The 14295-nt window shown below is 26.9% G+C and overlaps 2 protein-coding genes and 1 pseudogene across 2 annotated transcripts; all 3 read right to left on the bottom strand.

The window, feature by feature from the left end:
• Positions 1-796: 796 nt before the first annotated feature.
• Positions 797-1729, bottom strand: LOC111288258 (uncharacterized). Its single transcript, XM_022879074.2, has one exon. The coding sequence runs from the start codon at positions 1626-1628 to the stop codon at positions 1185-1187; it is 444 nt and encodes a 147-aa protein (XP_022734809.2). The 5' UTR covers positions 1629-1729; the 3' UTR covers positions 797-1184.
• A 7705-nt stretch (positions 1730-9434) lies between these two features.
• Positions 9435-9971, bottom strand: LOC149519184 (uncharacterized; annotated as a pseudogene).
• A 2358-nt stretch (positions 9972-12329) lies between these two features.
• LOC111288008 (uncharacterized) lies at positions 12330-12865 on the bottom strand. The gene has a single exon (XM_022878745.2). It carries the CDS (start codon positions 12791-12793, stop codon positions 12503-12505), a length of 291 nt encoding a protein of 96 aa, XP_022734480.2. The 5' UTR covers positions 12794-12865; the 3' UTR covers positions 12330-12502.
• Positions 12866-14295: the final 1430 nt, after the last annotated feature.

The raw sequence follows: 14295 nt of genomic DNA, 5'->3' as shown, positions 1-14295 counted from the left end.
AAACTAAGATTGAGGCTTAGTTTCAATCTCAGTGCAGTTTGCAAAATTAGAGACTGAAATTACAGAGCTTTTTTTTTTTTATTTATTGAAAAATTGCTATAAAATAATTAATAAAAACAAAAATAAGATAATTAATTAAAAATAAATAAATAATTAAAATACAGTTTTTATCACCACATAATTTAGATACTAGCAAACAAATGAAAAACTACAGGCAGTGTTAGCAACAGCTTGGAATTGGTAAAAAGTAGGAACCCCAGGCATTTTAAATACAAGAAAAAGTTTTCCAGCTGATTTTGATGGATTTGTCAATACCCTTGTTTGAAGAATATTCTTTCTATAGTAAGGAATATGTCAAAATGACACACCTAGAAATTTTACTTTAAACAAATTTGTTTTTAGCTCTAATATCAAAATTTTAATATAAAATTAATATAAAATGTAAAACATTAAAGTTTTTCAAAACTATGTCAAATAGAATTAGAAGTTTCACAACTCTAATTCTTATTTGTTCAAGTCTATGCTTCTAAATTGAATATTTTATTTTTAAGATTTAAATTTAATTTATAAGATTTAAATTTAATTTCTGTTATCACTAATCCTACTTGGTGGACAATTAAATCCAATGTAAATCATTGATAAGGCTTGCAATATGTCCTATATCTCCCATCACCTAAACTTAAAAAAAAAAAAAAAAAATACAGATCTTGAAATTTTAAATTCATTTCTCAATTAGTTAAAATTGATTTTATGTTGAATTTATTGTGTTGAAATTATCTACTCCATTGTCCTAACTACCTTCAAGAGCTATATAAATTCACATTTTAGAAACCATTAAGTTATTAACAATCATATAATTTTAATAAAATCAAGCTATATCTTCAAAAAAGGTAGAAAGCAGAGACATTGGAATTGAGTGTTGGAATGAGAGAGTTGCTCTCAATTTGTATATAAAAAATCCAACCAACGGATTAGAAAAGTCAGAAAAAAGAAAATGTTTTCAATCCAAATTTAGATTGAAAATTCCATGCGTGGAGCCCAATCTTTGAAACCAAATATGAAAACCACAAAAAAAAAAAAATATATATATATATATATATATATATATATATTCAAAAGGTTTCATTTACATCAATTCAGATGGTCTACTTTTTCTCTGCCAAAAAATTCTATGAATCATAAGATTAAAATCTAACAGAATTAGGACCCCAACAGTTCAAATCCATGACTTTCCTCATTTTCTCCTCGGCTTTCCTCCTCTTTTCCTCTCTCAACTTATTTGAAACAGCAGCTGAAAAAGAAGAAGGAGAAGAAATCATGTTGGCCTCAGTAAAAGATCTGACGTTGTTCATGGCATGTTGATGCAGTGATCTTATAGTATAATTCCATCTACATATTCCTTGGTCGCTCAATGCCTCCACTGCTCCAATTAATGTAGCTGCCACAATCCAGGCTTTCCCTGCTGCTCCACTCATTCTTGAAAAGGTTAAAGATGGAGATTTTCTTGAGATTTTTTGGTCAGTTTTGATTGAGTTGGGTGGAGAAATGAGATGTTGGGTTCTTTTATATAATGGGAAGTGGTCGAAAACTAGAGGCGGTTTGAGCAAAAAATTGGGAGACAAACCCATGGTTTTTGCAGACAAAACCAAGTGGTTTGGTTGGAATAGTTAGGTTTTTTTCGATGCTTTTGAGATTCACTGGTTGTGGAAATATAAACTAATGTCTTAAACATGTGACCAATAATCAAATAAATGAAATCAACTTTACTTTTAGATCAAACAAAGAAAAGTAGGGACCTTTGTTTTAGTTTATTGGATTTAATTTGCTAAGCAAATTATGCCATATTTGCCCTGCTTTTGTTTCCATTTAAAATGACCTATATATATGTATATTTGTTTAGGTTGGTCATGAAATTTAAGGATTACGCATAATTTTTTAAAAATAATTTTATTCGGGGAACATAATAGGGTATTTTTTATTTTTTTTGGATTTAATTTTCTAACGATGTGCACGTTAACTTATTTCATTTAAAACTTTTTTAAAAAATATTTTCCATAAACATTTAATCTCAATTTTATAAAAAAAAAAAAGAAATCTTTTTTTTTTTCTTTTTACAAATTGGATTAATTCTTTGTGGATAAAACAAAATATTTTTACCAAAGTTGAATCGATCAATTTAAAAGTATAATTTTGATTTAATCAACTCAAATTGTCTTACATTATCTATTCTTAGATTATTTTGTTATGAGCTTAAAAGAGCATTTGATTCGTGAAATTTTAAATTTTAAGAAAAAAAAGTAATCCTCAGAAAAGTGTAGATTCTTAAGAAGGGGTGATTCTTTTTATAATGGGAATGTTAAATTGCTATATTTGGTTCATAAAATCTCAAATTATGTAATAAAGGCCTTTTTTACTAATATCTTTCATTACATGTAAATAATATGTAACAAACATTCAACTATCAATTATGTTATTAAAATTAAACATGTAACAACCACTAAACAAAAAAAATAAAGAAGGTTTTTATTTTTATTATGTTAAAAATAAGGTGACATATTATAAAAATATATATAATAATAAAGTTTAAAGACGACTTTTTTTTATTATAAATGCATTTTTTGACAAATAAAAAAAATTCATTATCAACAACCATGGTGTTTTTGTTACATAAACATAGTGTTTGATAAAAAAACCAAGCACTACATTTTGGTTTATAAACAAGCACCTTGTTTTAGTACATAAGTGTAGTATTTGATAACAAACATGACATTTCTATTATAATAAATGCAGTATTTGATAAAGAATCAAGCACTATAGTTTGGTTTATAAACGCAATCTATGTATAAAGATGACGTTTCTATCATTAGAAACATAGTATTTGAGAAATCATAAAAGAAAATTGATTTAACAAGCATGATGTTTATCAAATGATAAACTCAATGTTTGATATTGTTTATAATTTTTTTCCCAAAATCATATTACAAGTCTCTCGACATCTCTCAATTTTCTTTATACCTTAAACCCTACATCGTTGAATCACAATCATTGTCGTTATGCTTGTAGTCATTGCTGTCACTATCGTTTCAGGTAATAAATCATTTTTCTCATTGTTCTTATTTTATGAAACAATTTAAATAATAAGGTATTCAAAAATTGTTCTTATACCTAAAGTCAATATCATCATCAGCATTAAATGATTTCACAGCATCAGTTACTATTTCAGCTATTGTTCCAATGGCTCTGTCTTTACTATAAATCTTAACAAAGTCATTAAAGTGAGAAAAATATTTGTTCTTTAATCGTATAGCATTGGTTGAGTCAACATAAAAGTTAAATTAAATAGATTTGAACATATATATAAAATATTTTGAAAAAAAAAATCAGCAATCAAAGTAACTTCTACATTCATATTAACTATTTACTCAAACCCACTGATGAAAAACATCATTGTCAGTAGTTACACATTGTCTATATCATTTCGGTCAAATCTACTTGCATGGGCTATCATATTACAGATCGTATGATACTATCTCTTCAATAATGTCACCCTTGACTCAATGGTGAGCTTGCTTTCAGTTGTGCTTAGGGAATTTTGGCCTCCAACATCTTTTTCAAAAGTCTTAGGTAACCAACCTAAATGTTCTATTGTCAGCTTTTCATCTAGGATCATCAACCAAAATAGTTGGCATTGGACAAGTATGGCATCTTTCACATTTATCCATGTGTGATTACCAATTAATGATGTTTGTTTTCTTCTTTTGAATGTACTTGTTATGTTGGTAACAGATAAAGACATTTTGATATCCTAATAATATAATTAGATATTGTGTAACAAATGCATATCACATCAAAAACAAATGAAAATAAAGCAATAATTATCAGAGAAGAAAATCAATAGACATGGTAACAAAATAAATATTGTTGTAAGCAATAGTTATCTACATTGTACACTCAACAAAAAAAAAAAAACAAATAGGAAAATAAATATAAAACAAATGTTGAAAATAAATAGTACATTCAACATATCGTGCACATAACAATATCAGCAATCAAATAGAAAAACGAACAAATTGTCTTTAACCTTTGGATTGTAATCAATTCATGAACATATTTTCTGCTAACTTTCTCTAACCTCAGTTCAAATATCACTTAGCTCAATGTGCCTAACAAAATCTTAATGACCATCTCTTTCTACTTGACTATTACTTATTTCAACAACATCACATCAATAAGATCAATTAGCATGGTAGACCTAATAAAATTATGGAGAAAAGCAGCAAACAGAAATTGTCCATCTAGCTTTCAATGTACTAAAACATCTCTCGATACAATTTTTTGCTTAAGAATGTTTTGTATTGAAGTATTTTTAGGGTGTCATAGATTGGTGTTTTAGCCTCTAATCATTCAAGAGGTATCTTTGATTTCTGTTAAGTGCCAAAAAAACTTTTTTCATTTGTGTATCTAGCATCACACAAATAATAAAAACTTAATCTAGTGTCGCAATATTAATAAACATTTAAAATGTGTTCCATGGCATAACCAAAACAAAAAAATTAAAGCTAATACCTTGTGGGATTCTTAAATCATTTCTACGTGTAATGGTATCTCTAAACACTTTATTTTCTGTTACAGAACCTTCTTATCCTAGTAGAAATGAATGAATTGCATATCTGGTATGCAATCACCAAGAGCATTAAAAATAATTTTAGTTTTCCTAGCTCTAATATCTAGACCTATTAACTGAGTTTATATTCACCTTTATGTATGTTTCATTTAAGGCTCCCAAACAACCCTAAACCTAACAACTCTTATTAATATATAATACAAAATTGAGATTTATTAATACTTATTCAAGCAAGCAATGATTAATGCATTACCTTAAATCATTTTTATCTATTATCTATTGAATTCTCTACTATTGATTTTTGGGTTTTTAAATAGGAAATGCAATTTCAAAACATAATTCAACGTAGCATGAAATTGCTTACTAGCTATCTTTCTAAGTTTGGTAACTTAATACTTCATAACCTTATTTTTTGTATGATGGGTAATGATGTGAAGAAAGCTAGTAACCATTTTTTTTATTGACATATGTCTAGATATCTTTAATCTTCCTTCTGTTTGAAGAAATTGATATAATTTTGTAAAAACTCTCATATCCATTCAATAATTATCCACACTCTATTTATTACTCTCAAATATGAGTGATAATGGTTAAGATCAAATCAGATTAAGTTTGATTTTTTTTGGATAATGTGTAGCATTATGAATTTTTAAACTGATCCAAATCCGAATTAACTTTCTTTTGAAACCAATTTGATTCGAACTAAATTCTATCAGTTCAATTCAATTTGGTTAGGTCCATCGATTTTAAAATTTTAAAATTTAAATTTTTATATATTATTTTAATAGTTTTTTAATATATTTAAATAGATTTATATAAAAATAATTATTTTTGTTTTATAAAAATTTAAAAAATATAAAAACTAATAAAAATATATAATTTGGTTCAATTCAATTTTTTTTTTGTTTTTCACACTCGGTCCAAATTAGATCCAAACTTAATATATATATATATATATATTTAATATCCAAACTTGATCTAAACCAAATAAGAAAAAATCTTATTCAAACCAAACTTTATGATTTTGAATCAATTATCAATTTTCTCAATTTTTTTTCACCCTTACTCTTAAAGACTATCTTTTTAAGTTCAATGACCTAATTTGAAGCCTATCAAGAGTTTCATTGGCATAATAGATTCTATGTCTTTTTCTAAGTTTCATAGCAACCAATGTCATAATAATAATAAGCAACAGTTGAAACATACTACTTTCCATTTAATTCATTTGCAAAATAAGCATTGTTATCGATTGCATATTCTTTCTTATTGATAAATTAACCATAGCTATTTACAAGAAAGATTTTTATTATTGTTGAAAATATGTATCAAAAACAATAATGTGCATTTAGTAGATCAAGATCTAAGCCACATCTAGCAAAAAATAAATAGCAAGAAAACATTTGATTAGATCTTGAAATAGTAAGAAAACTTTTGTAGATCAAGAATAAAAAACCAATAGAAAGAACACATATGATAAATCAACAATTTTTCAATCAAGATTTAACCCAGATCTATTAATATAAAAAAAAGACATCTAATGCAAAAAATAATACAGAACATACGTACAAAATAAATAGTAGACTGAGCATATAGTGTTAAAGATAAGCTAAAATGAATTGCATGAAAATGAAATTATAAAGCTAGAAGGCGATGTTGAGTGAAATAGAAAAGATGTGATCCAAGTTTGACTAGTGCTCTGTGATGTTGCCTTAAAAGGAAATGTGCTTTATATCATGTTCAAATGTTAATTTATTTTGTTATTTTTTACCTATTATCAACGATGTTTTTAAACTAAAAAACATGAGATTGTTAGTTATTATGTTTCCAGGTGATCAATTACTACATTTATCAATTATTACATTTCTATAACAAGAAATGTAATTAGTGATATTGAAAAAATTTATATTTATCAAACATTACGTTTTTGACATAAAAATGTAGTTAAAAATATCTTAAATATTCTATTATGAATAATATATCTATTACTATGTTTCTATATTAAGAAACGTCATTGATATTGAAAAATATTAAATTTATTTTGTTATTTTTTAAATGATCGACTATGTTTCATATGTAAAAAAAAAAATGTAGTGTTTTATAAAAAATAAAAAACTACAATTTATCAGTAATTATGTTTCCATAACAAGAAACTATATTTCATATGTAAAAAATGTAGTGTTTCTAAAATTAAAAAAAAAAATTGAAATTCTGAATTTGCAGTAATCTACAACATTGTTATTTTTAAAAACGTTATATATGTCCAATTGTTGTTAGGTGTCCAATCGTATTAGTAGGAATGTAGTTTTATCCATCATGTGGTTATGAATATAGCTTATCATGTCAGACTGAGTTTTGATTTATTATGCAATTATGTTGATTTTCAAGAGTAAAATAGATTGAAAAAATTGTTATTAAGGTAAAAAATGAGACAAAATTTACTTTCCTCCAAAAATCTTAAAAAATCTTAGGGAAAAAGGGGTTTCTAATTCTAGATTATTTGGACACTATTAAAAATTTTAGAATACTATAGAGACACTATAACTCAAACTAAAAAATCATATTACAAAAAACAAAATTCCAAAGAATAATCTAATTTTTGTCTGAAACAAAATAAAAAATTAGAAGTTTCATAACTCTAATACCTCTTTGTTTAATTCTATGATATGGTAAAGAGAGATTTAAGTTAATAAAGATCCAATACTTTATAAGGTTTATATTCAAATTTTATTACTAGTAAGCCTTCTTGATGGACGATTAAATCGAATGCAAATAATTGATAAGGCTTGCAACATACCCTTACCTTAAAATGGGATAGTCTCCCATCATTTAAACTTAAAAAAACAAAACAAAACAAAATTTGAAATTTTAATATTAAATCTCAGTTAATTAAAATTGATTTTACATTGAATTTATCTAATTATGTTTGTTGATATTATTTGTTCCTTTGTCCTAAACATCCATTTTTATATCTTCAAGAGCTATATAAGTGTTAGGCTAAATAGCCCTAGTTCAATTTACGTTAGCAGAAGCATAATCAAATAATGAATCAAACACATAAGAGATAATAATTTAATGTGGTTCAGTCCAACTGACCTATGTTTATGGATGAGAAACAAGATTTATTAGTTGTAGAAAATTACAAACATAAATCAAAACATATCAACCACTCAACAATCAATATCCATAGGCCCTCTTAATATCCTCTAGTCCTATGGAGTATTCTCAATCCAAATAAACACATACCCATATGCACCCTTTCAACATAACAAAAAACATACCCATATGTACTCATTCATCATACCTATATGGACCCTTATAGTCTTCTCTAGTCTACTCATAAACCAACATATACACCTATAAGATGTAAATCATCAGTAGTCTCATGAGGTGTCTACCCATAAAACCTTATAACTTTTTTACATCTTTTTTTCATACCTAACCTTGTAGAGATTTCACCTATTTATAAGCATACAAACTTACCTATTAAGAATCTCTTTCCTCATAGAATTTCTTTTTTACAAGTCAAACTTACCTTTTAAGAATCCATTTTCTCTTATAAATCTTTTTCTACAAGTCTTCTTGTCCATCAAGCAATATCTAACAAATCCCAAACAAATCTCTTATAGGATTTGGGTCATTATTCCTAACAATCTTCACCTTGACTCAAATTTCATCAATCATCAATCTTCAAGCTAGACATATTTGGCTCTATATGCAATGGAAGTCTTACAATCATCTTTTCTTGTGTGCCTTTACGCTTCATACAAATCGATCCTCAAAATATGAACTCAAACTTTTTCCTTGAATCAAGTTCCTCTAAACTTGCCTCTTCCTATATCTCAAACCATGTTCTAATACCAGTTGTTAGGATCACCACACTCTGAAATCACTCTTTAGGGATAATCACAACTCTGATAAAACTTATTAGGCTAAAAAGCCTCAATCCAATCATACCAGTGAAAGCATAATCAAATAATCAATCAAACACACAAGAGAAAATAATTTAACATGATTTGATCCAATTGACCTACGTCAATGGATGAGAAATAAGATCCACTAGTTATAGAGAATTACAAATATACATCAAAACATATCAATCACTCACTAATCAATACCCATAGGCCCTCTCAATCTCCTCTAGTCCTATAGAGTATTCTTAATCCAAATAAACATATACCCATGTACACCTTTTTAACACAACCAAACATATACCTATATGTACGTATTTATCATACCTATGTGAACTCTCTTAGTCTCTTCTAGTCTACTCATAAACAAGCATACACACCCATAAAATGAAATTTTTAGTAGTCTTATAAAGGTGTTTACCCATAAAACCCTATAACTCTCTTACATCTTTCTCTTATACCTAACTTTGTAGAGATTTATTTATTTATAAGTATATAAACTTGCCTATTAAGAATTTATTTCCTCTTAATTTTTCTTCTAGAAGTCAAACCTACCTTTTAAGAATATCTTTTCTCTTAGAATTTTTTTTCTACAAATTTTCTTGTCCATCAAGCAATATCTAATAAATCTCAAATAAATTTCTTATAGCATTTGAGTCACTATTCCTAACAATAAGTTCACATTTTAGAAACCACGAATTTGTTAACAATCATAAAAGTAGACACACTGGAGAGAGTTGCTTTCAATTTGTATACAAAAATTCCAACCAATGGATTAGAAAAATTAGGAAAAAAGAAAATGTTTGCAATCCAAATTCAGATTGAGAATTCCACGTTTCATCAATTGATCACCAATTGAACACGTAGAGCCAAATCTTTGAACCCAAATATGAAACAAAAAAAATAAAATAAAATCAGGAGGTTTCATTTACATCAATTCAGATTGTCTATTTTTTCCCTACCAAAAATTCTATGAATCATAAGATTAAAATCTAACAGAATTAGGACCCCCAACAGTTCAAATCCATGACTTTCCTCATTTTCTCCTCAGCTTTCCTCCTCTTTTCCTCTCTCAACTTATTTGAAACAGCAGCTGAATAAGAAGAAGAAAAAGGAGAAGAAATCAAGTTGGCCTGAGTAAAAGATCTGATGTTGTTCTTGGCAAGTTGATGCGGTGATCTTGTAGTATAATTCCATCTACATATTCCTTGGTCTTTCAATGCCTCCACTGCTCCAATTAATGTAGCTGCCACAATCCAGGCTTTCCCTGCTGCTCCACTCATTCTTGAAAAGGTTAAAGATGGAGCTGTTCTTCAGGTTTTTGTGTCAGTTTTGATTCAGTTGGGTGGAGAATGAGGTGTCGTGTTCTTTTATATGATGGCAAATGGTGGAAAACTAAAGGCAGTAAAAATTACCCATGGTTTTTGGAGACAAAACCAAGAATTGTGGAACTATAAGCTAATGGCTTAAACATGTGACAAATAGTCAAATCAATGAAATCAACTTTCGTTTCAGACCAAACAAAGAAAAGTGGGGACCTTCGTTTTATTTTACTAGATTTGAGATTGCGCGCTACGCGACGGTGCTATTTTGATATAATAATATATTAATATGTGTTAACATCAATGTTGGGACATGTTTTGATAAACAAAACACATATGTAGGAAGACTTGTACAATAAAAATTATCTTAAATTATTAACAAGAATCATAAAATAATTAATTATATACACAAAACAAAGTTTAAAACTTTCTCTTCTTTATTATTAGAAATTAAAAAGTAATTTGAAATACAATTTAAAGAGGCAATGCACATGCATATAATAAAAAAATTAGAGTAAGATACCACTTATGGCATTGTAGATGATATCGAATTTTTCTGTTAAATCTTCGAAGTTCTTCTATGTGTAATCAACAGTCTAAAGCATGACTGCAACTTCCCTCGACAACAAAAATTAAGCGAAGGCATGGCAATGAAATTCTAAATTCTTGCTAATTATTTATGTGCATGTCTAAACGTAAGTTACTCCCAATAAACCCAAGAAAGATGAAATTAAAGCAAGGAAAAATTACTCAAAAAAAATTAGAAAATTAAAAATGAATTAAATTTTGTTAATACCATATAGCATTGAGATTTCATTACCTATAAAGCCAAGAGCCAAATTCTAGCCTTGATTAGTTAATCGACAGTAGAGATTGAGAGATCTCTAAGTTGAGAAGCCTTCATGGATTATCTTGCTTGATTGTAACCAAACAGATTATTAAGGATGTCTTTGCTACTTAGTTTTCATGATGCTTGTTGTGGACTATAATGTTTTGAATAACTTTAAGTGGAAGAATTATAATGGCAATGTTGTTAAGTAGGAACCAATGGCTATACACTAAAGGTTCAGATTCAGCTTTTCATCTTTCACAAGTTGAATAACACAATGCCAGCTGCTACCCTTTTGTTGCTTTCATTAAAAGTAGATTTTGATGACAGAATTGAAGGAGTGAGAATTATATTTACATCTTGTGTATATTAAGTGTATGAAATAATCTATTTGATTTCTTTCTAAAAATAGGACTGCTACAGCGCACTATTTAGAAAGTGTAAGATGCATTTAGTTTACTGGTCCAGAGGTAAAAGATCAAGAAATTATAGCAACCTTATAAAAAAAATAATGCTACAGACGGTAAATTAATAGCATATATAGAATAGGAAAAATCACTAATTCGTTTTGGATTACATGGACATTTGAAAATGTTTATCATAATGACAACAGTACGAACATATGATGTGGAGTCTAATGGTGAATATAAATAGTAGGCAATAGTTGCCATTAAATGTAAACTGTTGCTATGTTATGGGGAATTGTAAAAAATATATATTTTTTAATGTTAAATTCAAAAGGCAATAAAATATAATTAAATGCAAATGATATTATAAAGCTTACTTTAAGAAAACACTATAACTTGCTTTTTCTGTAAAAAAAAAAGTTTTAAATTTTGATTTTTTTTAGTTCAAGTGAATATCAGCTAAAAATAGAATGACTATCCAATAATGACAAAATTACAAAAAATAATAGGTAGACTATAAATTCATAGGAAATGAAGATATAGTTCAAGATTTGATACAACTCAACTTCATATCTATCCATTTAAAAATCACATAAGCTGCAAAATCAAGCTAAAGCAAAGAGATGCTCACTATTAATCTATTGCTTAATTCTATATTCCTCACCTATAAGATTTTGTTTTAGTAGCAAAGAAATTTCGAAGTCTGTTAAATTGATAAGAGTCTAATATTTTATTTATAAAATTTAAATTCGATTATTTCATTTATATGATTAAAATTTGATTCTCGTTAATAGTAGTCTTTTGTAGTCTTTCTTGATAGATGATTAAATGTAATGTAAATCATTGGTAAGGCTTGCAATAAATCCTCACCTTAAAATATTGGGATAGTCTCGCATCATCTAAACTTCTATAAAAAAAAAAACAAATCTTGAAATTTTAAATTTAAATCTCAGTTAATTAAATTTGATTTTACGTTGAATTTATCTAATAATGTGATGATATTGTCTGTTCCTCTGTCCTAACTATCCATTTATATATCCTCATGAGCTATATAAATTAACATTTTAGAAACCTTGACTTTGTTAACAATCATACAATTTTAATAAAATCAAGCTGCATCTTAGAAAAAAAAAATGTAGCAGTAGAGACATTGGAATTGAGTTTTGGAATAAGAGAGTTGCTCTCAATTTGTATATAAAAAATCCAACCAATGGTTAGAAAAATCAGAAAAAAGAAAACGTTTACAATCCAAATTTGGATTGAAAATTCCATAGTTCATCAATTGATCCCCAATCAAACACATAGAGCCGAATCTTTGAAACCAAATATGAAAAAAAAAATCAGAAGGTTTCATTTACATCAATTCAGATTATCCTTTTTTTCGCTACCAAAAATTTCTATTAATCATAAGATTAAAATCTAACAGAATTAGGACCCCAACAGTTCAAATCCATGACTTTCCTCATTTTCTCCTCAACTTTCCTTCTCTTTTCCTCTCTCAACATATTTGAAACAGCCGCTGAAGAAGGAGGAGGAGAAGAAATCATGTTGGCCTGAGTAAAAGATCTGACATTGTTCTTGGCATGTTGATGCAGCGATCTTATAGTATGATTCCATCTACATATTCCTTGGTCTTTCAATGCCTCCACTGCTCCAATTGATGCAGCTGCCACAATCCAGGCTTTCCCTGCTGCTCCACTCATTCTTGAAAAGGTTAAAGATGGAGATTTTCTTCAGGTTTTTTGGTCAGTTTTGATTGAGTTGGGTGAAGAAATGAGGTGATGGGTTCTTTTAAATGATGGGAAACGGTGGAAAACTACAGGCAGTAAAAAGTTACCCATGGTTTTTGGAGACAAAACCGAGTGATTTGGTTAGAAAAGTTGGTGGTTTTCGATGCCTTAGTGATTTACACCTTGTGGAAGTATAAACTAATGGCTTAAACATGTGACCAAGAATCAAATTGATGAAATCAAACTTTTCTTTCAGACCAAAGAAATGTGGGGACCTTTGTTTTACTTTATTGGATTTAATTTTCCAAGCATATTATGTCATATTTGTCATGCTTTTTTATTTCCATTTAAAACGACCATTTTTTGTTTAGGTTGATTTGGTCACGAAATTTAAGGATTATGCATAATTTTTAGAAATAGATTTTTTTTTTTTGGTAATATGGTTCGGGTATTTTAGAGTTTTGTTTGGCCTTAGTTTTCCTATAAAGCGATTTTAAAGGTGCGCTCTTTCATATTGGTTTATTGTATTTAAGATTTTATTTTGATTTAAATAATAAATTTTTTAAAAAAATTTACAATTTTATTTAAATAAGTTTTATATTTTTATTGAATTCAAATAAATTCTTAAATTTTAAATTACACCAAAATAAATTTTTATTTTTTATTTAAATAAATTTTCAAAATTTTAATTTATACCTAATTAAGCTTTTAACATAAATTATTCTTTTATTTCAAATAAGATTTATTTGTATACAAATCAAAATATAAAGGTCTATTTGAATACAAGAAAAGTATAATAATATCTTCAAGAATAGAAAAATAATTTAAGAACATTTTTAATATTTTAGTTTCTAAGCGTTTTTTGAAAAAGTAAAAATCTAATTTTGATTTAAAAAATAAATAAATAAATAAATAAATAAATAAAGGAAATCTCTTCTTTTACCAACTGGATTAATTCTTTGTAGATGAAATAAATAAATTTTTTTCTATATGTTTTAATAGGTTTTCTTAGTCAAAGTTGAATCGATCAATTTATGTCATGTTTGACATATATAATGATAGATAAGATAAAATGATCATTATCTTATATCATGTTTGATTTGTATTAAAAAAAAAGAATAAGATTATAATAAAAATTAATCATCATTTTGGTATGAGATAATTGAATTTTTTCAAAATAGAAATGATTATTTTTAATCAATGAAATTAAACTTATATATCTTATTATATTTTTAAAAATTATATCAATAATTTAAATAGTATAAACTTTAAAGAAATATAATTTTGATCAATAAATAAAATTATCATATTCTAATTTTTACACATATCAAATACAAAATAAAATAACATTATTTAATCTAATACTATTCATAATACCTTATTATCTTATTTTATAATAATTAATCTTGTACATTAAACAAACCTTAAAAGTGTAATTTTTATTCAATCAACTGAAATTGTCTTAGACTACCTAT

This window comes from Durio zibethinus, chromosome 4 (genome assembly GCF_047325235.1).
Source record: "Durio zibethinus cultivar Kanyao isolate XHJ-2024 chromosome 4, ASM4732523v1, whole genome shotgun sequence".
NCBI classification, from domain to species: Eukaryota; Viridiplantae; Streptophyta; class Magnoliopsida; order Malvales; family Malvaceae; genus Durio; species Durio zibethinus.
The sequence above is the reverse complement of the archived record's forward strand: the minus strand, read 5'-3'. Positions and strand labels throughout refer to the sequence as shown.

Coding starts and splice junctions, on each gene's coding strand:
- LOC111288258 (XM_022879074.2), bottom strand. CDS start 1,628: ATGGGTTTGTCTCCCAATTTTTTGCTCAAACCGCCTCTAGTTTTCGAC.
- LOC111288008 (XM_022878745.2), bottom strand. CDS start 12,793: ATGAGTGGAGCAGCAGGGAAAGCCTGGATTGTGGCAGCTGCATCAATT.